This window comes from Passer montanus, unplaced genomic scaffold, assembly GCF_014805655.1.
Source record: "Passer montanus isolate IOZ18808 unplaced genomic scaffold, ASM1480565v1 scaffold13, whole genome shotgun sequence".
Lineage (NCBI taxonomy): Eukaryota > Metazoa > Chordata > Aves > Passeriformes > Passeridae > Passer > Passer montanus.
In genome coordinates, this window is record NW_024359832.1 from 5,690,438 (window position 1) to 5,716,204 (window position 25,767).

At 39.2% G+C, this 25,767-nt stretch overlaps 1 protein-coding gene across 16 annotated transcripts in view; it reads left to right on the plus strand.

Moving 5' to 3' along the window:
- The window catches only part of APBB2 (amyloid beta precursor protein binding family B member 2), a 165,605-nt gene that overhangs the window by 50,322 nt on the left and 89,516 nt on the right, over positions 1-25,767 (plus strand). For 9 of the 16 annotated variants that reach the window (XM_039698864.1, XM_039698862.1, XM_039698868.1 and 6 more), the window contains exons 2-3: positions 3,878-3,966; positions 13,471-13,579. In XM_039698864.1, the coding sequence (XP_039554798.1) occupies positions 13,534-13,579 (46 nt within the window). In that variant the 5' untranslated portion in view covers positions 3,878-3,966; positions 13,471-13,533. Of the gene's footprint in view, positions 1-3,877; positions 3,967-13,470; positions 13,580-23,182; positions 23,251-25,767 lie in introns of all 16 variants that reach the window. The other 7 variants (XM_039698870.1, XM_039698873.1, XM_039698876.1 and 4 more) reach the window with 1 other exon arrangement.

Here is a 25,767-nt window from a genome sequence, read left to right on the forward strand (position 1 = left end):
AACCCCAGAAGCCCAGGTTCTTGGGGTGGTTGCATGAGGCTTACTGGGAGAGGCTGTCTGATGGACTGAAGTTAGACACTGTTAATGTACTTTCTAGAAGGAAAGAGAAAAATATATCCCTAAAATAGATGGCCATGCTGTACTTATTAATTATTTATGTTACATTGGATGACTTCTTTCTTCTATTAAGAGATTGGAAGAAGAGGTGAATTTTAATGGAAGGGTATGTAGGATCCTGGGATGGCTGTTTAAAAGACAATTTAAAGCAGAGCTCCCAGTCTGATAATGTGAATGTGGCAGGTCTGCATGTCTGTGCATGCCCAGAGGAAGCTGCAGTATGAAAACTGTCACAAGTTTTGTTCTGATACCAGTTCACTCAGCTCTGTATGGTGAATTCTGTACGTATGTAATAACCTGAATCTCGCACATGAGTTCATAACTGTGCTTCCAGTCTAAAAGCACAGGAATTGTGAAGTCTAGTTATTTTTCCCAGAGCAACTGGATTCCTACTGACTTTTGCACCCTTTCATCCTACCCAACAAACAGAATTGCAGTCCAATAGCAATATATAGCTATTACTGTAATGAATACAGGAGTGCTCTAGAGTGATAGAATTCCTAGAATTGGTGTTCCCTGATTCAAATAGATGGAGTTATTTTCATATAGAATGAGTTTTCAATGTGAAGAAGTGGAAGACTATCTGCTGCTCTCCCTGGACAGATATGCCACCCCCAGGTGTGGCTGCTCTTTTCTGCAGCCCATCTGAGAAGCAGTTGCCTATTGGGCAGGGGAGAAGAGTTGAAGAATATTTTTGGGGTTTTTGTGTCAGTTTTTAGATGTAGGTGGATTTAAATCAGAGTTCCTCATTCAATGTCAACAGAAACATCTGAAGATCTTACTGGTTATCTGCAGCTTATTTTATTATATAAGGACAAAAAGAAAAATACAATGCTATTGCTGAGTGACTCACTGTTTATCCAGTGTGTGTGCTTCAGGGTAAAGAGTTTCTAAAGCATAGAGCTGATTTTGGTACTAAATGACTCCAGCTGAAATTTGGTGTTTGGAAAGGAAAGCTGTAAAACCAGCTACTTTCTTAGCTGTTAGCAGGAACCCACCAGGCACAAGCTGCAGTGGGGAAGAAGGAAAAAGCTGCAGTGATTCCTAGGCTGGTAAATTCCTGCTAAACCTCAGGAAAGTAGATTTGGCCCGAGTTTAAATGTTACAAATCCATGGGGAGTCTATCAGAAGTCTGTCTCCGTTTTGAGTCGTGTACAAAAGTATGTTTTGCTCTAGCTTCTCAGCAAGAGCAATAACTCTCAATGTTTTTCTATGCTGACTGGTGTTATCTGTTTGGTTTTAGTTTCTAGCTGAAATTCTGTAATGTGCTCAAGATCAGGTTTCACACTGGCTTCTGTGACATCACTTCTTTCTTAGCTAGGTGAATACAGAATTACAAGTCTGTGTCCTATGGAAATCCAAGTACCCAGAAATCCCATTTCAAATATATGTAGCTATCACCCCATTTTTACAAAAGAAGAAAATAAGGACAATTTAACTTTTTAAACTTGTACCTGTTACTACCTCAACCAGCCAGTTGTTTATTTCAGTAATGGTAATGTTATTTTACTATTTTGTCATCTAGGGGTGTTAAACATTTGCTAATGACTTCTTTACTAATGGTATCAGTGCCTGCATGCTATTGCCTTTCAATGTGCTGCTTTTAATAAAGCCCTAAATGAGTTATTGCTGCTTGCATAGGTCTGGGAGGCTGAGCTGGCTCCACTGTTGGCTGTCTGAGCCTTTCCTGAAATATGAAGATTTATAAACAGGATGAAAAAAGATTCCACTCTTCATTTTCAAGTCTGCCAATTTTCAAGGCAGGCAATGTGGTAAAAATGTGGGTGGAGAAGTGGACATTTTCAGCAGGATTCAGAGGAAAGGAAAAAGACTCAGGGTGGTGGATTCTCAGCTGGGAAATAGAAAATGTTGGGTGTGTGGCAGCACAGTTTCAGGAATTTATGCCATCAGTGTTAAGATCCTGTTTGGTCAGAGGTCAAATATCTGTTAATGAAACTTTGTTTTGCAATTTTCTATCTGCTGTTTTGTTGAAGAGGCTGGTGATTCCTACCTTTGAGACCTGTATTTTGTATTTCAGGCTTTCCTCTGATCTCAGAACTGGCAGCTGATCTTATCATAGTTTTTGTCAAAAAACTGTCTCCTTTCAGGAGTAAAAAGATTTTGAGTTTGAAATTATTTTATTATTTTGGAGCTTATTGAATTGATTCAGTTGCAGTTACTCTAGGTGTGGTTAAGAACAAGTTTGATATATAAGATGAAAAACAATTATAAAAATGGCAATGCCGTGACAGACAGATGCATCTTTTTGATTATGTTGGGAAGAAATAATTTAAATTGTTTGGAAAAGCTGGCATGTATACTCAGCCTGTGAAGAAGTTTGGGGTCTCAGCACTCGACCCAGAAATCTTTGTTTATATGAATCCATGTATCTCAGCAGGAACTTGCTTCTTTCTTGGCTTTCCTGGTAGGAAGGTTTTAATAACGTGTGTTTTCTTTCTCTCCCTCTTTTCTTTCCTCTCTCTTGAATACTGAAATCTGTTCATCTGATACAGAAGTGCACAAACACGCTAAATTGGGTGAGAATATTAGTTTAATGAGCATTGGTATATTTTCTTGCTGAAGAACTTTTTTTTTTAAGTAAAATATATTATTGAAAATAAATTGAGTGTGTTTTCTTGATTTTTTTAAAAGCTTTATTTTTTAAAATTACTTTTTATCTAGCTTAAAAAAAGTTCTATTTCCAAATTTGAAAGGACAAATATATTTTTTAGCAAGAATGTGTTTAGATTTAGCTCTCTTAAATGATCTGTTTTGTCTCAGCTTTCTAGGATTTATAGTTCTTGGATTTCTGTTAGAACGAAGAAAAACATAAACCTCTCTTTAAAATGGAATATAATTTGGCTTGATTTAGCCTGGCTTTTGCTTTAATAAAGAAAAAAAAAATTATGTAAGCTCTACAGCTGATGAGATTTGTATCTTTGGTCTTGCATATTTATTTTCTCTGCATGGGGGAACAAACAGAAAGCTGAACACTACCCTGAATCCTAGAACATAGTTTGACTGACAGATATGTTGCTGCTGCTGAGGATCTTTTGATGGGAGGATAACCTCATTGTGTGAGGTTTTATGTATGTTTGTGTCATTTGGTACTGAAAAATACATGTATATTTTTCAGTACAAAATGCTACAGCATTAATGTAACCACTTGCCAGGGTGAAATGACTGTGATGCAGTGTACTGACATTGCAAAAATAAATTATATACTTGATGTCTACTGAACGCAAGCATAATTGAAAACGTGATTTTTTTATGAACTTATTGTTTACTGAGCATTTCTTGCTGCTTTTTCATAACTTGGGCTCATGCCTATCATCTGGATTGACTTTCTTCATGATATTCAGTGTTTGTGCAGGGGAAAACTGCAGGTCTGTGTTACAGTGTGGAGAGAGAGAGAGAGAATTTAAAGTGTGATTTGCAGTGTGTCTCGTACATACCTGAGCTGCCATAGTCTGGCAGCAGGTAGTGACACCTGCCAGGTTTGGGAAGATCCCTGCGCTGTGATGCAGGGATCCTCTGTTCTGCTTTTAGTTCTCCTGTGTGCACGTTGTAGAACGTGGATGGTTTTAAGGATGTAAACTGGAGGTGGCTGCTTGGGCTACTCAGTCATTGGTCAGTGCTCCCCTGATTCCCAGGCTCCTGCTGCTTCCTCTGGTGTCCTGCATCTTTGCAAGCTCAGTAGTTTGCATTAATCCCTCTTGACTCCTCATAAATTAAAATGTGATTTGGTTTTGTTTTGCAGCTTGCCTGATTTCTGCAGTGACCGGAGGGGGTGCTGGTGCTCCAGAACTTGGTGTTCTTGTACAGGCTTTCCACAAGGAGCTGGGAAGAGTGAGTAACCTGCTCCATGTCTGGGGATCCTCTAGGGTGGGGACACTCTTTCTGAACCTTTCATGTCTCACATCTTAAACACTGAAGTTTCAGCACGGAGACTGGAGGTACCCATATTTCTATGCAGCACTTACATTGTTTATCATGATATTCATGAACAGTGGCAGTCCAGTTCTGGTACTCCACCAAGAGTTCTTGGTGTATCCATTTTTGCAGATTAGCTGTACTGTAACTTGCTCTGCCTCATGTGGGAAAAAGCTGTACTCAGCAGAGGTGTTTCACAGTAGTGTGTTCCTCTGTGGTGTCAGTAATGCTATCTGTTAATGCAGACACCTGTGCTGGATATCAGTGTTCTGTGCAGCCTCCTGTGATGTATCCACATGGTTCTCTGTGGGTCTTGGAGTAGGAGGAGGCCCACAGCCACAGAGCTTTGTGACTCCAGCTGAGGCTGCATGTGTGGAGAGATTATCTGGTGTCGTGCTCCCCAGCAGCATCTGATGCCATGGCTTTCCCTTCCCTCTCACATGCATTTATGAAGCTGGGGATGTATTTCCCAGTACCTGGCAAGCCAGCAGGGCTTCTTGTCTTCTGAAATAAGGCATGTGAGAAGTCTGGAACTGTCTGCCCACAAAGCAAGTGTTGTTAGCTGGATGACTTGGGCTAAGCATGTCTCTTGGTCTGTGCTGTACAAATAGTTGTACTAACAGAGCCTTGTGGAGAGACTGCACTGTTTGCTGACAGAGGCAGGAAGTTTTTTCCATCACTGTTGCCTTTCCAAGTTTCTGAAATGCAGCAGCACTCTTTTGGGCTTTTGCTGATGTGATCCCTACAAGGGTGTTACTTGGTACATCCTAATGGATTGAGGTGACCTGGCAGAGCTTTCAGCTGTGTGCCAGCCTTGTCAGCCACTGAGCAAATCTTACACGTGCCTTAAGTTCTTACTTTGCTTGTGGGATGTACAGCTGCAAACTCTTATCCTGTAGGTTTCCTCTTTAGCTGGTTAGTTAATATGCAGAGAAAGATAAATGCTAGTACCTGGACATTGATTTAGAAAATGGTTTTTCATGGTGCATGTGACTTTTCCTATAGAACTTTCTTCCTTCTCACTTAGAAGAATTTCAGAGGTCTTTATGATTTTGGGCATTTTTTTATTGTTTTGTTTTTCTGCCCCTACATAAAGCTACACTCTGGTGACATATTTCTTATTAAATTAGTCTTTGTGCAAAGAGAATGGTGGGACTCCAGCCAGCAAGGGCTAGTGTCATGCTTGTATGTAGTTATGTGAGATGGGAATGTTTTAGCCAGTCCAGTAAAGACATCTTTTAAGGGCTTCAGGAAGGGTTCAGAGTTAGTCATGGTCTTCATGGTTTTCATGAATGTTAATCAAGCAGACTCACAGTCTGTAATACTGAGGAGGCTGGGCTAAAGATGGAACTTGTCTTCCCAGGTTGCTGTTTAGTCTCTATGCCTACTGGACAGACCCTCAATTCTTACATGAGAATGGGGCAGTATTCTTCTAAAACATTAATAACTTACAGTTACCATGCAAGTTATTAATCAGCACCAGCTATCACAAAGTTCCTGTTATGTTATTGTCTCTTAAAATCACAGAACCATAGAATGATTAGGACTAGAAAAAGTACCTGCTTGTTTGCGGAAGATTTATGTTATTCACAAAATCAGGCTAATTTTCTGCTGCTTGATTTTGTTAGTAATAGGTTGAGAAAGAAACCCTGGGGGAACTTCTTCACTTGCAGCAGGCAAAGCCTGTGTTTCTGCTCCTAGTGCTGCCATCATTCATCATTGCTTTTGCCACTGGTAACAGAAGATGTAGTACTGGGTAGTGTAGGACGTGATTCATCCTTTTGCACTGCCTTAGTATATGGTGTTTTCAAAAAGAAATAAATTTCTTGCTATATTGGTAGCAGCTGCCCTTGCAAACAAAGGATTCAGCTCTTGCCTTGTGTGGGAGAAGAGGGTGTTGTGGAGAGGAGAGACCTAAAAAGAAACAATTAAATCATAGCTGATTGATTGTCTTGAGGTGCTATTGTCCCCATACTCATCTTATTTGTCAAAAAATGGAAAAAGACACCATGAGGTAGAAGTATTTTAGAAAATATTAAATAAATTGCTTTTTAAATGGGATTGTACAATATTTAATGTGATTATTTATGGCTGAGTTAGGGTTATGAAGTGTAAGCAACAACATGAAACTATTCTGATTATTCTGACAGATGTTTAAATATTTAATTTTTTTTCTTAAGAATAAGTTCTCCCATCAAGAAATGCAGAACTTTTATGTAATAACTGCACTTAGTGAACCATATGTCAACATGTGAATCAGTTAACAATATTTTTTGTTTTGATGCTGAGACTCCTTTTCAATGCATTGTCCCCAGGTAAACGCAGCACATTGCATCTCAGCTTAGGAAAAGTTTGTGCTGTTTTTCGGCAGTTGTCAATACAATATGGGTTGTGAAGGAAGAAGGCACCCAGAAAATGTCCTTTACATTATTCTAAATGACTGTCATCCTTAGCTTTGCAGAAAGGACCAAAGGGCCCTAACGAGAGTCTGTCTCATTACTAGTCTTCTATTTATGTAAGAGATTTGGGTGACTGGCATTAGGACAAAACTGGATTCAGACGCATGTCTCTGTCATTTAACATCCAGAAAGTCATTTGCTGTCCATATCTCAGTATGCTACACATGGGTTTCAAATACTTTTTCACTTAAGTAAAGCTACAAAATGCTGCATAATATGGTTTGTTTGTCTCTTGTCTTTGGAGGGCTTTCTAGTATCCATGGCAGTTGGAAACAGCTTTGGCTTGAAGTCCCAGTCTTCAAGCAGTAGGTGGGTTCTGCTGTGCTTTTGAAAGAGTAGAACACACAGAGTTTAGATTAGATCATTAAGATGCAAATGGACAAAATGGATCAACTGGAAATTTTTGTCTTGATTAATGATACAAAGTCATTCTCTTACTTTTCACTATTTAATGAAGGATACTAGCAGAATCTAGAAGGTGGTAGGTTTGGGTTTTGTTTTTCTGTCTGGACAGTTGACAAAATTTTGGGATTTGGCAGATACATCAGTATGGAGAGAGAAGTTATAGCTCTTCACACTAGTTAATAAAGAGCTGGCAAATGCAGACATTACAGCATTTTCCTGGGGAATCTGGTTATGCTTTGTCTCAGCTTCCAATTTTTGAATCTGTTCTTGGATGGGTGGCAGCAATGCTGTGTTGATTCCTACAAGATACAAGAAAGATGAAAGTGGAGAGTAGTGGTAAAATGCTACATCAGAAAACCTGTCTGTGCTTGGAAAGCTTCTGACAGAAAGCAAGAGCACAGTGACATCTCTAACTTCAGAAGAAATAAGTATTTCTCATTTAGAAATACTGTTTTTACCAAACAGTCAGCTTTGAAAAATGGATGTTGGCGTAAATGAGGTTCAGAATATATGTCTGAAATATTGCCCTCTTGGTTCAGGCTTTATAGGGAGATCTGTGTTACCCAGTGATGACTGCTTTGATTGTGTAATGCCTTTGCACTCCCACAGCTCCTTAGCTTGCCAGGCTTCCTTCTGGCACACAGCCCAACCTGCTGCAGCCCCAGAGGCTCAGAGCACCGCAGTTCTTCTTTTTAACGGGCAACGTTACCTCTAACTTAACAAATCCTTACCAATGAGCAAGTAAAATTGAGATCACTAACTGATACCAGTTCAGATAGCTGCACCGAGTGAATGAGGTTAACTGTATTTTTAACAAACTTGCAAGTGCTACAGACAGTGCTTTCCTTTGTGTTAAAATGTATATGTAGTTATGCACAGAATGTCCTGATGTTTTATGTTGCTGTTTGGTGAACAAAACCTGCACTGAGATAATGTAAAATAAATGTAAAAAGCATGTGTGCTTTACTGAGAAAATATGTATTGTTATAATAACCTGGGGCTATGGTCAGGGGTCCATGAATGTTTTGAATTCAGCTTGCTCTATGTGATTTGGCTGCAGAAGTACTGGAAGGCTAAATTTCAGAAAAACATGTTTTTGATGAGTTTGGGTCTGTATTATAAAGCCATAAACAGTAGGAAATTAGTTCAAGTCATTAACAGTGATGATATCCTCCAGAACAGAGTGGGAAATAATAGCATCCATCCCCACATGGTGTATGGGAACCTCAACTAAACAGGTGGGTGGCACAGTACCTGGAAAGGATGACCAAGAAAAAAAAAAGCCCTCAAGAAGGACTTCTCAGTTATGGAGGAGAGGGAAAGCATCCAAATCAAAGCTTGTTAGGAGAGGAATTAGAAGCACAAAGGCAGCCAGAAAGTATAGAGGACAGAGAAATGCAAGCAGGAATGTCTGCGTGCAACAAAAGAGTTTCACTACTGAGAATTTGTTGGAAGGAGAAATGATAGAGTTTCCAGACTTTTTGGGCAGGACAGGACTTTCCAGATATCTGAGCATGTTAGGTCCAAGTGTGGTAAAACCACAGAAACTGCAGCAGGGCTGGAGTGCAGGCAGGACATCCTCTTGTCTGTGGGACTGTTCTTGTCTTTCCGGTTCCCGGAAAACTTTAATCCTGCGCCAGGAAGCGGAGAGGATGGGAGAGGGAGATGTTTGGAAAGCAGGGTGGCTCTGCCTCTCAGCAAAGGCAGGAGCAGGGGACAGCATAACCTCCTCGATGTGAGCACTGCCAGACAAAACTGGAAGCATGGATGAGGACTCTTAGGTAAATGAAGACTTGGGGAAAAACATTCTTGAAATGAAAATACCTATTTCTAAAAACTGTTGGTAGTTATTAGATGAAACTAATGGTTAGGAATTGTTGATTACCTCCACAAAGGTCAGACATGCAGTGACACACAAGTTATGGCTAGCAGACAACATTGTGCTTTCTCCAAGAGGCAGTTTGACTTGAGATCCGTGTCCAATAGCTGTTCCTAGTACAGAAAACAAAAGTGCTGTCTCTGTAGGTGTCTGCAGAAATCAGCAGCACAACTTCCTAATGGCCTGGCTGGCACTTTGCTTACTTGTTTGAATTGTGTTTTGCTACTGTTGTCCAACAGGTAATGCTGCCAGTCACTTCTTTGAATGCAGGCGAAGTGAAAACCAATAAATTTGCATTATATATGCAAATATGTACACAAAATGTGTGTGTATTGAATTGTAATTTCTTAAAATGAGCCATCCACCAGTCTTACAGACTGATTTTTTATTTTCTTTTTCCTCCTCGATTAGCCTCTTTCAGTGTCTGAACCCTTTTTGTAATGGATCTGTTTGTGTAGGACCCGTGGCCTGTGTGTGCTTTTAAAACAATGCACAGCATTCCTCTTACCCACTCCTTAGCAGACCTATTTCCTGGTATTCAAAGACTTGGAAGGTAGGGTTGTGTTGTTTGTCAGAATATCACACAGAGAGTGCTGGAGTGTGATTTCTTGAGTAGCTGTCCCCTGAGAAACATCAAGCAATAACCTTTTCTTTCCCCACACTGTGTGCAGCTGTTCCTTGCAAGTGTTGAGTGATGTAGTCAGTCACACTTGGATGACTTCTGTAGCTAATTTGCAGTCATCTCCATTTTTCATATGCTTTTTCTTGGGTATATGAGGGTAGGTTGTACAATTGTATGAGATTATGGCAGCCAATCTGAATGTACCTATATTTATGTTTAAACACAAATGTATTTATAACAAATGTTGCTTCTAGAGAACCAGGGAAGGGCAAGGAGTCAGCTGACCTCATAAGCAGCAGCATGTGTGAAAAAATGAATTTGGGTGAAACACAACATAGCTTTAATGGCCATTAATAGTATGAAGATTGGACTATGATTTTTTTTTTTTCTGAAACAAAAGGGAATTCAAGTGAACTGGATTCTGGGTGCCAGCTGTATAGACAGAACTCTTGTTTTGACTCACTCATTGGAAAAAAACAAGTCATAAAGACTATCAGAATTTAATTTGTCTTTTGGGTTTTTTTTCTTATTATCAAAACATGAATACAAGTAAAATGAAACTTCTATGTAGCAGCCATAAAACCTGAGAAATGTGGAAGAGTTGCAAGAAAAGCTCTGTAAAGAAAATGGCTTAGGAAGATGGCAGTCTCAGTTGAGGGTGATGGCATCTTTCCAAGATGATGTGTGTCTCATTATGTGTGCTGACGAGTGGCTGGTAGCCCTGTCACCACAGCTCCTGAAAGGGACTTGCCTGAGGTGAAGTGCTTTCAGGTGCTCCCTGGCTAGCAGGTATGCAGTGCTGGTGCTCAGGGTTTGTTTCCATGGTTCTCTGTAGCTGCTGCAGTGTGGGGATGGCCAGCTGAAAGGAATCAGGGAAGATTATCAGGGAGAGACAAAAAAAACAACACAACTTTAGGCAGAGCTATAGCAAGTTTTTTCTTGCAGAGAAACCATGAGTTTATATGTCTATTTGTGTCTATGTAGTTTTAAATTCAACTATAAAGATCGGAAAATCACCTTAAAACATTTTTAAGCAATAATATAATAGTAAGCAAAAAAACCCACAGAAAGCTGTTCAGAAACTCATTTGTTACAAAACAAATGTGAACCAACAGGTTAAAAACTAATATGAAGACTTGATCTGACTTATCAGGTACATTCAGGTTTAACTCAGATTTATGTGGAATTGTGGATATCTGAGTCGTGTACAGTTAAAAATAAAACCAAATCCAAACCTTTTTTTTCAAAACCTGTGCTTTTTTCAAAAGCAACGTTTGAGAACTCTTTCCATTTTGTTTATCAGTCTCATGGATGTATACATGGAAAATAAGGGCTAGTTTTCAGATGCTTTAGCTATGGGATTTGGGTACCAACAGGGTTAGTCACATTCCTGTAAGAGTTCCCTGAGCTTGCTGAAGATCAGAAATTCCCCCGAGTTTCACCTCTGTGAGTGAATGTGTAGAAAGAAAGGGGAGGTTACTTTGGCTAGTCTGAACCACAAAAGTTGGTTTTTAAGGAAAAACAAAACTAAACAAAAACCAACAAATAACAGCACAGAAAAACCCCAAAACCAAACCCAAGCAGCTCTTCATTTATCTTGATCTGCGTATGTCCTCACTGGTACATACATCCCAATATCATTATTATTTTGTGGAGCAGTTTAACTTCAGTTGCTGTCTGGCACCTGCTTCTTAATTGGCTTTTGATAGTTAGCTTTCATCCACCTTGTAAATCTTTGAAGTTCACATTTTATGCAGTAACTGATGAAGCCTTTGCTATAATGAGACTCTATGTTGTCTTTTCACTGAGATTTATGGAGTTTTTAAATGTGATATTTAAAGATGGTCATACCTTTGGATCCTGACCTCTACAAAGAATGATTTGCCCCCAGAGTGGGCACACTACCTTAGGAAGACCATACTGTACATTATTTCAGCTGTTTGAGAGCATGATTGTAAGGTTTGGGAGTCTTAATTTTTATTTGTTAGGATTTTTTCTTATGGTATAGTGCAGAAGGCCCCCTTTAATACTGTGGTGCTAGGTACAGAAGGAATAGCTTGTCTCAACTGTAGGCATTTGATATAAGTTAGTGAGGATGCTTTGGGAAAGTGTATACCTTTTAGAAAGACAACCATGCATTTATGAAAAATGAATAATCTTGCAGCTCCATACACGCTGATCAAACTCTTTCACAAGCTATGGAAAAGTATGGTAAATACTGTCTTCTGGTTACAGTCTGTTTTCCCCTCAGTAATTTTCTTTTCTAATCCTTGCACAGCTAAAGACTGTTCTGTTATATTTTGTTATGAATTTGGTCCATTTAGGGTGAGGAGAGACCTAATCTTTTTCAACTAATAAATTGTATTTTTAGTTTTATTCCTATAGAACAGTAAAGGGCAAGCAGCTATCTGCAGGTTTGTTTCTTGCACAACTTTACAATGAGTTGAGCTAGTCGCACACTAAACAAACTTGTAATGGTCTGTTTTACTCATGGCAAGGAGTTGTCCCATATTGTCCTGCAAAGAAGTGTAGGGATTTTTTGAATGAATGTTCATTTTACTGCACACCACTCACTTCTTAACAGCCAGGATTCTTTTAGTGTTGAGACAGTACTGTCTCATTGATTCACTGAACTTTCCCCATTGAGGGGAGCTGAACAGGACATGCTTTATCAGTGCTGATTTGGAAAACAATGGAGATCTTTACCTGTTGTTTGGACTGTCAGGTGTGCAGCCTTATAGGTGTCTATTTCAGAAGTAATCTACAAAGGCTGTGTAGCAATGTTATGCAATTGCATTTAAAGCCATTTTAAGCTCAGGCTGCCATGGTCCTATTCTTTCCACTTGCTCTCACTAGCTACCAATACTTGTGTAACCTCCATCAGCCATTTCAGGAGCCTAATCTGACTGAAAATACATCTATATATGAAGTTTGCAGCTGTGTTGGCTCCCAGACCAGCTCACCAGAGAATTGCATGGGTGCCAGTATATATAAAAGGTTTGTCTAATTCAGGAATATGCTAGCATTTTGTTCAGTAAGGGAACAGATATACCTGAAGATCTGGGGAGATCTTCCAGTTTCAGTGCAGTGCTATTCTGTCTATATCCTGATATTTCTCCTTATTTCCTAGATAGAACAAGCTTGTGCTTGTAGCTGCAGCCCGAGACATTAAAATTCTTAATGAATAAGGAAAAACACTCTTCAGAATTTGCTACTTTTCCTGGTATTTCCAGCAAGGGAGTAAATAAAATAAGATGGAATTTATCTTAACAAATGATGTGGTTAACATTCAATATATATTGATAGACATTGGGGAATATGAAGGCTATTCAGGTAAATTAAGAAAAAGATAAAGCTGAAAAACAACTGAAAATCATATTTTGGTACAAAATCCTACACCACAGAAAAAAAACAATGAGACTTGGTTTTAGACTAAAACATTTTATACTAGTGATTTGACAGCTTCAGTAGCACTTCAGTTAAGACTTTGGATTTGTTATTCCAAACTGACCATAAGATGTGCCATGCAGTTTTTTGTTTGCTTAGGCTTTTGATGGTGCAAGAAAGTTGATACATGGATTAATAGCCTGCATTTCTGTGAAAATACTGCTGGATAGAACAGAACAGAACTAAGCAGTCAGTGTTATGTAGCAAGGATAAGTTTTGCTTCTATAGTAAATATTTCGTAAATGATTGCTTCACAAAATTTAAGACAAACATTGTTTTTAAATCTCACCTACTGGCTATTCCTATTAAAAGCCAGTAGCAAGCTCTTTCTTGCAGTGTTTGTTGCTCTCTGTCATAGACCAAAAGAAGCTATTGCATGACCTGAGATTTCTTTGTGTCTCAAAATTTATGTGAGCTTATTAATGGAGGCCAACCACCAATAATAAATTTGTGCTGCATGTATAGCACAACAGTTCATCTCCTCTGACATCATGACTGAATAATTTATAGATGTAGTTATCCTGGAATTTGTAGGGATCATTAGCATTTTAATGAAAAAGATACAGCTGTTGTACTAAATCTTGACTTTTTTTTTTCTTCTCCCTCAGTAAGAAGTTCGATCTGCACTTTGGGAGCAGCTGCCAGTGTGTGGGAATGTGCTGACTGGCACTATGGGCAGGCGGTACCCAGGGGCTCACTATCGGCCAAGCAGCTCATGTACGTATGCAATCAGTCTAATTTATTTGTTGCTTTATTACTTTGAAGGCTGCTAAGCCTATAAATTTTGAAATAGTATTTATAAAGAATGCTGACTTATTTTAATCGATGCCAGCCCTTCTGTGTGTGTACCCAAGTGGTAAGTATATTGATTTATGTTTAAACTGCAAAGGTATTTTCTAGAACTTTACCAACTTTACAAAGTGGTGACTTGACCAGATCTACTGCAGTGTGCTGTGGTTTGTGCTGTGGTTTGCGTTCAAGGTCTCCAACTTCACTTGTAGTGTTCTAAGGTTAGCTGCTATTCCTGTTCCCATCTATCTCAAGCTTTTAATACCAGATACCTTCAAATTAACAAGCTACTTGAGCTCAACCTGAAATGTTCACTGTGCACTGTAGCTTCAATTGCTTACAACTGCTGCTAACATCCCCAGTTCAGATTATTTATATTCTTGAATTCAATATTATTGTTTCTTTCCTCTGAATTGTATCCTATTGGATTGGATTACATCATCCCTTACTGAAGTTTGTCTTTTGTAGAAGAACAAAAAGTTATCTCCTAGAATTTTATCACCTCACTCCTTCCATCAGCAGTCCCAATGTAGTGGTTCCACAGCGCAGACAATGGGAAGTGAGCTGATGTGACCTCCCTGGAGAGCTGTGGGGTGCTACCCCACTTCCAAAAGTCTGCTGCTGTTTCTTGAGCACTTTCTGTTGATCCCTCAGGCTACTGAGGTGAAGTTGTGGTAGGTTAACTTTTGTATTCACTCCTCCTTCTCCTGTAGCAAAAGAACACAAGGCTTGTCTTGGCATCTAAGCCAGCTTGATAAGCTCTCACTTCTGTAACATTCTTTCTGTTCCTTAAAAGACTTGTTTAAAACCCCCAACCACTTCAGCATCCGGCTCCACACATACTTGCATTGGCTGATCCAAGTGGTAAACTGCAGTGAGAGCTGACAGCTGTGGCAGGACAGGGACTTCTGTGGTGGCTTTGCCATTGGACATGAGGAACTGCATGGTGAGATCCTGCATTTACAACGTGACATTTGGGGTTTTGCCTAACTACAGGGCTAAACTCTGGGAAGCAGTAAAGCATGGTTATGTTCTGCTGCAGATTAATCATGGATATCATAAGGGTACACGTTAAAATGGTGTATTAGAGCCAGCTTAGATACTGTGTCCAAAGACTTGTTTGAGGGATATTGGAGGAAATAAATGGTTGTTACAGATCTTTGGTGGTCCAGTGCTGGAGTACTGAGTTGGACTCATCTGTTTGAATCACTGGACATTATTCTGGGCACTAGCTTTCAAACATGCCCTCTCTGAGTAGTGCCAGACATGATATTCACGTCCCATGCCTAGGCTTGAAGCTCAGACATTTAAGAAATTCTAGTGTAGAAGTATCTAATCAAATCCATTCCTGCTTAGAGAAAACAAGTGATAGGCATTAGATTCTTACCAGAAGAGCCTGAAATGCTGTTCCTGTTGTCTGGTTGAACAGTTTTAGGCATGAAGAAGTGGAATTGTTTACTTGGGGAAAGGCTGTGGCTCCCATCATCTGCCAGGGCCAAAACTTGCGTCAGAATCAATTGGCACCAGAACTCCTCAGTTTGAGGAGAGATATCAAAACACCTACTTCATGACTACTGCTTTGTGCTTTTGTTACGTTTTCCCTTTCCTTAACCTGCCAAGGTTTCTTAGCCAAGAAACTTTCTTTGTTTCTTGATTTTGTTACTGTATGATTTGTGCAGCTTCCTGGTGCTTAACATGTTTTGGACATACAGCAATAATGGTATTGAAATTTCCCAGTTTTTGGGAAATGTGGATCATAATGAAATCTCTAATAACAGATTAGATCTTGATGGAAGTGCTGGTAAAACACAGGACTTTGCTTTTGTGTTCTTTGCAGAAATAATGAGTAATTGCACCATCTCAGTTATTGTATTTCATGTTTAGAATTGTTGCAATCTTAATGTTGCACATCAGGGGCTTGGTGCTGCCTTAAGCTTTAGTGCCCGCCTTTACCTTCTGTCTGTATGTATACCTATACCTAAATAAATCTGTCAAGGGAAGAATTTGGTCTGTGTGGAGTATAGCAGCTGTATTGCCTTTTAGGTGGTAGGGTAACATTTCATCCATTTATGACATTGACTGTTTTGTTGAAGGATTTCACAGATTTATTGCATAGGATAGTGTGTGGTCTTATGAGGACAACAAAGGGTTTTATAGTCGTGGAAACACATAACAGTTTAAATAGAAAATGGCTTATTTGAAGCCTAATGCTAGGAAATATATTTCCTATACAGGTGCTGAAGGTATAAAAAACAGCAAGGTGTTTAAATTGTAAAATGGAGAGCCATGAATTTAACAGGTGCCTGCAGATTTAGACTTTTTAAAAGTGTAATTAGAGACACCAATGATCTCCCTTGATTATTGTCAGCAAGGAGAACAGTCTTAGGCCTGTCCCTGGCACTGTCTAATGCTGCTTGTGCTGAATGAACACTCCCTCCTGTGCTATTTTGTTGGGTTTTCTTTCTTTTCTGTATTTTCCTTGTGAAAACATACAGACTAAGGATAGATATACAGCCTCCACCTACTGAGAAGCTAGGTTTTGTAAACAGACTTCTTTCATTAATTTCTCCTGAGCTTTTTTTATTTATATTTTTCTAATTCTTGCTCACAAACTCCACTTTTCTGCATTGGCTGCAGCAGCTTTGTGAGAACATGGCTCTGTTTGGGATGTTTAGGTAGACTCAAATTTTGTTTCATACTAAATTTTTTTCTGTGCACAAAGAGTTTTGTATGTCTGGAAAAAACCCTTTTAAAGGGCTGGTCCGTGCATATCCTGTCCACAGCATAACAGCTCATTTATTTTAGTTAGTTGTAGTCTTTTGCATGACATTGAAATCTGACCAAGTGTTTTAAGAAAATGGGTTTGACTCTAGTGCCTTCCTGCTGGCATTCAGTGCTCCCGGAGGGCTTAAACAGCAGCAGCAACAACAACAGCAATAATAATAGTAATAATAAGAAAAATTAAAAATGCAAAGTTTTGTGAGACAAATTAAAAAAGCCCACTTTTTCAGTGGACAGCGGAAGTGAGAAAGTACAGAAATATGTGGGTGGTAGTTTTCAGCACTTGCTGACATTTGGAGTGTTCAGGGGTGGAGGCTCAGTCCTGCAGTGGCACAGGGAGGAAGGGACCTGCTTCCACCTGGAACTCCAAGACCAGCCCTCACTGCCCACAGTGTTACCACATGTCTCACTTTGAAATCATCCTCTTGATTTCTGGTAGGTAGAGCTGTATTTCTGGATTTTTGACCTATTAGTGATTCAGACTAAGGTCCATATGGAATGATTTTTTGATGTGATTCTGCAAAATAATTGTTAGAGCTGACTCATATTTTATTTCAGAAACTTCTGCTGGAGGGTGACTTTTTGTCCCAAGCAAACTTTTTTTGGGAAATGCTGTTTTTCTGAAGCATTCATAAATCAAGGATGATAATGAAAGGAAATATTCCTCATGAGAGGGCACTCCCTTGGACTGTAAATGGGAGAGGTTTGAGTTTTGGTTCTTCATGATCATCTGCTTCATGATAAAGCTGCTCTTATAAAGCATTCAAAGTGCTTGGGGGCAGAAAGAGCAGAGTTGATTTTATAAACTTAGAGTTTGATTTCCCTTGAGGAACACTCAAATTTCTGCTCTGCTTCTGTCAGCTTCCCAAGGAATGCCCAACTGTGCCTTTCATTGCACTGACCTTGCAAGGGAGCTGTTGTTTCATGAAACTGCTGGAAAATCTTAGCTTCACTGCAGTGAGATAAAGAAACAAATGTGAGAATGGTGACATTACAAATAACAGCAAACCCCTGAATGAGGCCCAAACTTCCAGTCTTGCAGCCAGTGCTGACAATTACATTGCTATCATTAGCACAAGATGAGTTGGTATAAAAATGTATCGTGGTGTGGCTCTGTGGGCTTGGAGCTGCTCCTAGAACAACAGAGTACTGACCCAAAGAGGCACCTAACCCCAAGGAGGAGGAGTGTATGCACTGTGCCACTCTTGGTAGAGGCATCAGTAAAATTCTACATCTGCAAAATCCTGCCCTGTATCTCCTGACTTTTTCTTTCCAGACATCTTGGTGTAAATGAGATTTAAACTTTAGCACTGCTCAGGTCATGCTTGGGCAGGTGACACTTTTCTGTCAAGTTTCTTTAAGAGCTCCACATAATAGCTGGGGAAAAGGCAGGAATACAGATGACTGATGGAGTGGAAATTGCAGAAGTACCCAATGACACATATTGCTGTCTTCATTAAAGTCTCTCTGGTTTCTGCCTTTCCTAGGAAGCTGTGTGGAGACTGGCATAAGAATTTCATCTTCCTCTTGAGTGAGCCTGGTGAAGCTCTAAAGCAGGTGCTCTTGTTGGCAGATAGGAACTGACTCAGAGCTTGCAGATGAAAAGCTTTCTTTAGGGACCATGTAGTGCTCTGAATGCATTTATTTCTTAGCATGACTAAATAGTAGCCCTATCTCAGGATCCTTTTCTCAGGTCAATTTCTCCTTCATGGGGGAGTCAGAGATAGATGCTGAAGGTTTCCTTGTAATTCCACTTGGAGTTGCATATGGTCATGGAGAGCTACCATGATAGCTAGCAGATTTGCATTCTGTTTGTCCCCTTTCACAGAAACTCTAGTTCCTTAGATATTCAATACCTTGTAGAGATCTGTGAGTTTGTAAATAAGAAAAAAGAACAGAGATTTTTGACTAGCATGTCAAGAACTCAAGATTCCATGCTGCAGTTCAGGCCAGTAATACTGGTTGTTTGTTCTGTTCCACTTGTTTAGTGTCTTCTACAGCCAAGTTTGTTGAAACTGAATCTGCTTTCAGCCACGCTTCAGTGTAATTAATATAAATGCCAGTAAGTGCAGTTGCTTTTCTGTTATGTTCTCTTTCCACTTTATTACGGATTGATCTGCTTAGTTTATGGGGGACCATAAAGCAAATATGATAGTTTGATTTCATTTTCGAGCACGTGGTTTGTTTTATACATGAGCACTGTGGGCAGAGTCTTCCCAGGGAGCTTTACTGGCTGCATCAGGCCAGGATTCAGGTCATTGCTGTATTCTAGTACCATAATGACACTGGGAGACTGGCTGTGGGCTCTTTCAGTCATCCCTTGGCATTCTGTCAGCTTAAGCAGTACTGCAGCACTTGGTTTATAAACTGTTGTATGTTTAGAAATATTTCTGATTCATCCCATTCAAGTTTGGTTGAAGACAAACACGTAGCTTTGCAGGGAACTTTCAGCCTTGTTGTGATGTTTGTGTAATGAACCTTATTTTAGTTCAACTTTTGGTGAAAAAACAGACTGGAAATATAGAGACCTTTTTTGGTTTGATGTACCTGAGCTCTGTTCCTTTACTGGAGGCAAGGAATATGTGGGTAGGACATGAGTCTGATTTTCAGGCAGTTTAGCAGATGTAGTTAGAAGTGCACATATATACTAACCTTACCTAGCTGAGATACAGAATGTTTTTAATGTACGTGGAACACAAACAATCTTCTCAATGTGCAAAATCTTAATTTGCTTTTCTTGAGAGCCCTGATAGTCTCATTGTGCAAAAGCTGGTACTCTAGTGCTTTTTTCTGTTCTGAGTCTTGGGCTTTTTATTTTTACTCACTGATCTTACTACCTGGTTACTAACTTACTGTTAGCAATTTGAAATTAACTTGCAAACACTTAGGAATTAATGAAATTAGATGTGTTCTTTATATTGATACTTTCAATGGAAACATACTTTTATTCTTTATTTCCATATAGATTTGTAGAGAGTCGACTGAAGGATTATTTTCCATTTTTTTAATTTTCAAAATTTCATCTCTAGAGTCTAATTTGATACTAAGTACAACTTCACAGTAAAGAGAAAACAATTTTTGCTGAAGAATGCTTTTTCAAAAGCCTTCTAAGATCTCAAGTATGAAGCAGTAAAAATAGGTGGCTCAAACTATTGCTACCAGTCTGGGTAATCTGAGGATAAAAACATTTCTGGATAACCTTGTTTGATAAAAGTTTAATGTATAACTAGCCATAAATTTGTAATATGTGCTTCAGAGGGCAGATGAAGTGGTAGCAGGTGCAATCATGACGCCAGGCCATCAGAAGTTAAAATAAATTCGTTTAAAAAGGGAAACTGAGATGTCTTTATTTATGTGCATGCAGTTAGTTGTTCTTGGAGAAGCAGATTGTGCTCAGGAGTATGCAGCCTTTTTTTTCTGAGCTTTGCAGGAACAGGGAGTGTGTGCAAGCTCCAAATAGCAGGGCCGCAGACAAGGTGTGTGGGAGGTGGTTACTGATAATAATCTGGTTTTTGGGGGTTTTTTTTCCCAGCACAGCATCTGTGCTAGAACCTTAACCATTGCATCTGACAGGGTCTCAGTTAACATTCTGCCTACTTCTCCCACTGGTGCTGTGACCTGTGCTTTATGTCCTTCCTGCTTTTGGTGCCTGTGTCACCTGATCAAAGAGCTTGGGATTGGTCCAGTGCTGTTTCAGACAGCTGGAAAGCTGGTCCTGGACCTTGTGGGTTTCCTTAAGCCTGGTAAGGAATAGATCATCTCTTGAGTGGCTCTGTTTCGTGATTTAGGATCTGATCAAACTTAAATATATGTGGAGCTGAAAAATCCCTGGCTTGAAATCAGTCTGAATTTGTCAAAGTCATTTCATGTGCAAAATATGTGGCCCTTGATTCCTTTCAGGCATATGGGTAGGCTGCCTGTGCTACAAAACATATTGGTTACATTTTTTCACAAAGACGGCTTATCCTAACTTTCTGTTTCATATGGCATTTTGCTTTTGTTTTGGTATTTCTCATCAGCTTTGATTACACACTGTTTACCTTCAGGCTTGGTGAGAGTTATTTTTGGATGGCACTTGAGATTAAAGCTGCAGAATACAGAAGTCCTTCTTGCCTTATTTGTCATCTCAATTGCAGAAATTCAGGTTGCAATTTCTGAGTTTGTGTTTCTGTTTAAGGAAAATTATGTTTATGCTTGTGCCCTGTGTCAGCACTTATGTTAAAAGTAAGAATATTTGTAAATTAGCAGATAAGTCTGAGGTGTGATTTTTATTCTAAGGGTGGAATAATTTACATGACAATTTAGGGCTCTGCAGTTTAATTTAAACAACAGGATTAGGAAGAATTACAGCCACTTACTTAGCAAAAATTGCTGTGAATGTATAGATCCAATGACAGGTCTTGTTATCTGTGCTCACAAGTAGCTAGCAGATAAAAGACACTCCGTCTTCTTGCTGTGACAACACTGGTTTTGCCTACCAGACTGTTCCATTCTACACATGGGGAAAAATTTAATTAAAGGGAGAGAATTGAATTTGGAAAACACTTAGCATGCTATCTTGTTTTTTTCCCCTCATAAACGCAGGATTAGTCTTTATGGCATATCATGGCAATACCTTATATAAATGAAAGAATTTCTCTGTCTTTCTTAAAGTGGTTACTTGATTTAAGAGTACTGTAGTAGCACAGGATGACCCATGTTCTCTGCAATATGTAGTTTCAGTCAGACAGTCAAATATACACTGATTATTTAGACGTATCTATCTTAATTTAAAAAAAAGTACCGGAACAGTGGCTTTAGCCAGTTTCTTTTTGTCATGAATATTTTTATTTTTTATTATTTTTCTTTTTTCTTTGTATCTATTAGAATCTGATTCTGAGAAGCATCTTGGATTATTTTTTGGATGAGGAGTTTGACTGGCTTTGTGGGAAGGGGGAAGGAAAAAAACTGGTAAATGAGAAGGGACATTCAACGTGAGTGCTACAACTCATTGAGGATCTGAAGTTTTTTTTCCTCAATTACACCACGTAAAGACAGATCAGCTTTATGGATTCTCATTAGTTAGAGCACCACTAGAACTGAAACAGCACTGCTGCTAGGCTGTTGCAGTTGGTTGGCAGCATGATTAGCTCTAAAGGGAGGAATGTCATTATTGTGGCAGCAGGGACTGGCAGGCTGCCTCTTGGGGATGGAGGAGCCAGGACAGAAAGCTGGTTACCAGATGGTGATTTCAGTAGGACTAGGTGAAGCCGGAAATAGCTGGGAATGGGAGAAGCTGCACTTAGCAATCAGGTTGAAGTGGCAGTTTTATTCTGATGTGAGGACAGATCCGGGCTGGATTAGAGAGGGCAGCAGTGATTACCTGCTTGGACAGGAGTGTTGTATTTGATGATCTGGAGAGGTCCTTCCCACCCTCAGCAACTCGGAGACTTGTGTGGAGTCATCTGCAGACAGATTTGAGAGTACCATGTTAAGGTGCTGGCAGCCCTGCTCCTTTCCTGTTCTTGCATTCCCCAAACTGCTCTGCCCACCATCATAATTGGCTTTCTTGGCTTTGCTGAGCTTTCTCTTTCCAGCTTCCAAGCTCAGTCCAGTTAAATGCTATTGCCAGAGGGAGCAGCAAGAAGCAAATAATTGTCTGTAGTCTCTGATTTACCATAGCACTTCATTTGAATATTTTCTTTCCTTTTCCATTCTGAAAGTGTTAGGTGTTGCATGCAATTTGTATAGATATCTAGGTAAGAAGAATCAGATGGCATTTGATACTAAGAAAGCTTCTAGTCTCAATTCTGATTTCAGCTAATAGTGTAAATCTGGAGTTCGTTAGGATGCTTTTGGCTGTCAACTGTTTAACTATTACCATTTAGCTGGTCATAGTTTTAGAAAGAATGTTTTAACATTGGAATTCACCCTTTGAAGTGAAGGGAGTTAGCTGGTGTTGAGCTGCAATCACTGTAGAATGAAGATGTTCTCTACTGCTTCTTAGACTTAAACTAAAGCCCAGGTGTATAAGACCTGTGGAGTAAAGCTTTCATTAAATGTTTTGTACTCAAGAGATGTCCTTGCAGAAGGGAAATCTGCTTGCTTGGAAAGATTGTATTATTTTTTTCCTATGTTTCCTAGATGCAGTGGCAAAAATTTTCATGAGTACCTTGTCTCTCACTATGTGTGTCATTCATATCAAAATCAGAGACTTTAGGGCAAAATGGTTTATTTATGAGAAGATGGCCAGGAAAGGGTCCAATACTGGAATTTACTGCCTAATTTTTTTTTTTTATGATTGCCCTTGTGAGATCAACCCTGTGCTTCTTGGTTTCATATGCTAGATCTCATTCTGCAAATTTTCTTGTGAACCTGCCTTACTGCTGTGCTTTCTTTTACCAGTGCTGCTGTGGTTTCCTGAGTAAGCTGTAATCGGGTAATTGGGAAAACCGCATATTTTCCAATGTATTAAGTTTTTGCTACTGTATGTTGACTAAAACTGGAGAATATTTTTGAATTTGTGCCCTAGTAAAGTTGTACATTAACAAAAATATAATAGTTATTTTTAATTACATGTTTGTGTTGCTGCAGTTTAGTCTCTCCCATACTTTATTGACTGTCAAATATCATTAAAAACTCAGAAGATCCTCACTGTTATGCTGTGAGCTTTATTTAGAATGCTTAACATCTCTCAGGAGCTTCTAAAATGTGGTATTTTTATTTTGTGTTTTCCTTTGGTTTTAATTCTTAAATGGTCCCTCTTTTCAGATTTCAAATTATAATCTATTTCCTGATGCATTGCTGACGCCCGCGAGCCATGTCAGAAGTACTTCCAGGTCAGATGCCCTTTAAAAGATTCTGCTATGCAAATATGTGAAATTTTCCTCTTATTTTTCTTCTTCTTCTTTCCAGGTCCATATTTCACTTTCATTTTGCACTTACACATGAAAAAGAGAAAGCACTTAATTTTTTTTTAACCGTGCCTTTTTGAAGAAACTCTCTATTGATCTTTTTTTAAACTTCCCATAGACAATAGGATGCAAAAAAGTCATTAGATGGCAAAGACAAATTGGTCATGCACTATTCTTTGTTTGCAATGACATTTTCTCTCTCTTTCTTCTAGCTCTGAAAGTTACATGACAAGATTGAAAAACATCCATAAAAGCCATTCAAGTAATAGCATTATTTGTATTATTATGAACCTTAGACAATTGGCACTACTCTCTGTTAAACACATTATAATGGTAAAAGTATTTTAATCTGTATCTGTAAGAATGTTAGAAGTCTACAATTGAGTCTGGGAATTCTTTTAAAAAATAAGCAAGTTGAAACCCTTAATGAATTGCTATGACAGATCTTCTACCAATTTAAGTGCTGTCTTGAAGAACCGACAATTTAACCAAGTTATTATTTCCAGTAATGATAATGTTCTAATTGTTGTTAGCTTTTCACCAGAGTAAAATATTTTTTAGTGTAATACCCTACTTTAACTCACTTACAACTTAGCAGTGTTCTCCCACTTACACTGAGATACATGTATCATCAACTCAGTGATTCCTAGTCTGGTTGTCCATTGTGTTTGCTTTTCAGCAGAAGGTAGAGAAATTAAAAATATAGTGTCCTGTGCTAGTAGCATGGTCCTTGCTGGTAGCCAGGCAGCACAAGGAGCTGTCTGAGAGGGGGATGGAGTCTGTCGGTGGCAGCCCTGGATGCAGGAATCTAGGGTTCCTGCATTTTATTGAAGTTTTTAATTAGAAAGTTGGCATGTGCTTCCTCTGAGAGAGGTGATGTGTTTCAAGCATCATTGTGTCCTGTGTAAAGGAGGAGGCACAGGCTATTACTCTTCTTCCTTACACTGTTCTACTATGCAATCTTTCCTCAGTGCTCTTAGGCATTTCCTTGCATTCCAGTTTTTCTGGCACTTCAGTTAATCCCAGTCTCATAGCAACTTCTAACCTTGAGATGGAAGATCTGCCCATCTGTATTTCTTCTCTTTTTGCCGCCTTCTCTTTGTTTTTTTTCCCCTCCCTTTTTCTCACATCTGTGTCTGCTTTCAAGAGCAGAGGGAATCGTGTGCATCCCAGGGCGTGGCTGGGAGCGCAGGCTCCTGGCCCCTGAGAAAGCAGCTGGCTTCCCTCTGCACTCCTTGTGCCCCTGTCTGCCTGTTCATTGATCGTTTGATCAACAGATCACCTGAGATGTGGTCAGGAGGAAGGGGAGGAGATGGTGCCTAGTGAAAGGCTTGTTGTGACATTTTCCTGTTCATGGTCATGCACCAGCCCAACTCAACACCCAAGTCACAAACACGTTGTGAGCCTCAAAGACTCCCTGGCTCAGGTGTTGAACAATGTGCCAGTGTTCATCAAATCAATGGAGAACCTTTATCAAGCAGATTAGTAAAATGTAATGCATTTTGTTGCCATGTTTCCAAGGTCTTATTCTTAACAATATTTCCGAGCAGTGAAACAATAACAGCAGGGGACAAGCTAAAGATAAGATGGCAGGCAAATACTTAAGCTTAATTTAGGAAGATTATTTTTAAAGAAATTTGTTCAGTAATAAAAACAGTGGCAAACATTGCATGAAGTAGCTCGTTTGTAACAAAGGAGAATAAATTTCAGTCTTGTTCTATATTGTGGTAATTTTATTTATTGGTGAAAAACATAAATGCTTGTTTTAATTTGCTGAAGCATGAAGTAAAATGTCATCTAGTGAAATCCCTAGATACCATGCAATTGCACAAATTCTAAAGGTCAGGCAGTGTGGGGGGGAAATTATCCTGCCCTGTTACTTTACTTTTTTATGTGATTTTCATGTTGTCAGATTTTGAGTGATTCAGAATAGAGCACAAAGCAGCCATTTGATATGTAGGAGCTGTTCATGTAAAACATTTTGGTAACATCTGATTGGATGTGACCTTGCTTATGTTAGACCTGATTGGTTTTGAACAAGATCCATAAAGCTCTGTGTGTGTGTATGATGTGTTTATCTGAGAAGTAATTTATAAAGTTCCTTTAAATTTTGTAATAGTAGTGCTTTAAAGTCTTTTGTGGCTAAAGTTTTTTCCAGGATGTTTGCTAGCCGTTACCTAAGATGAGGGAACAGCATGTCCATGGGGTGATCCATCTTCTAAAGAATTTGCAGTTGTTTTAGAATGACTGACCAGGGCTTGAAAAATTGGCAAACATGAAAAATGGTAGCATTTAGTTTAAATTCTGTTTTTAACAAGTTTTAGAAATTGTTCTTCAACAGCTGGGTGGTGATTCAGGGAACAAAGGGTATTATTACTTGATCTGCTTGGTTTCAAATGAACCAGAGTGATGTTTGCAAGTGAGCAGCTTTGACAGCACATC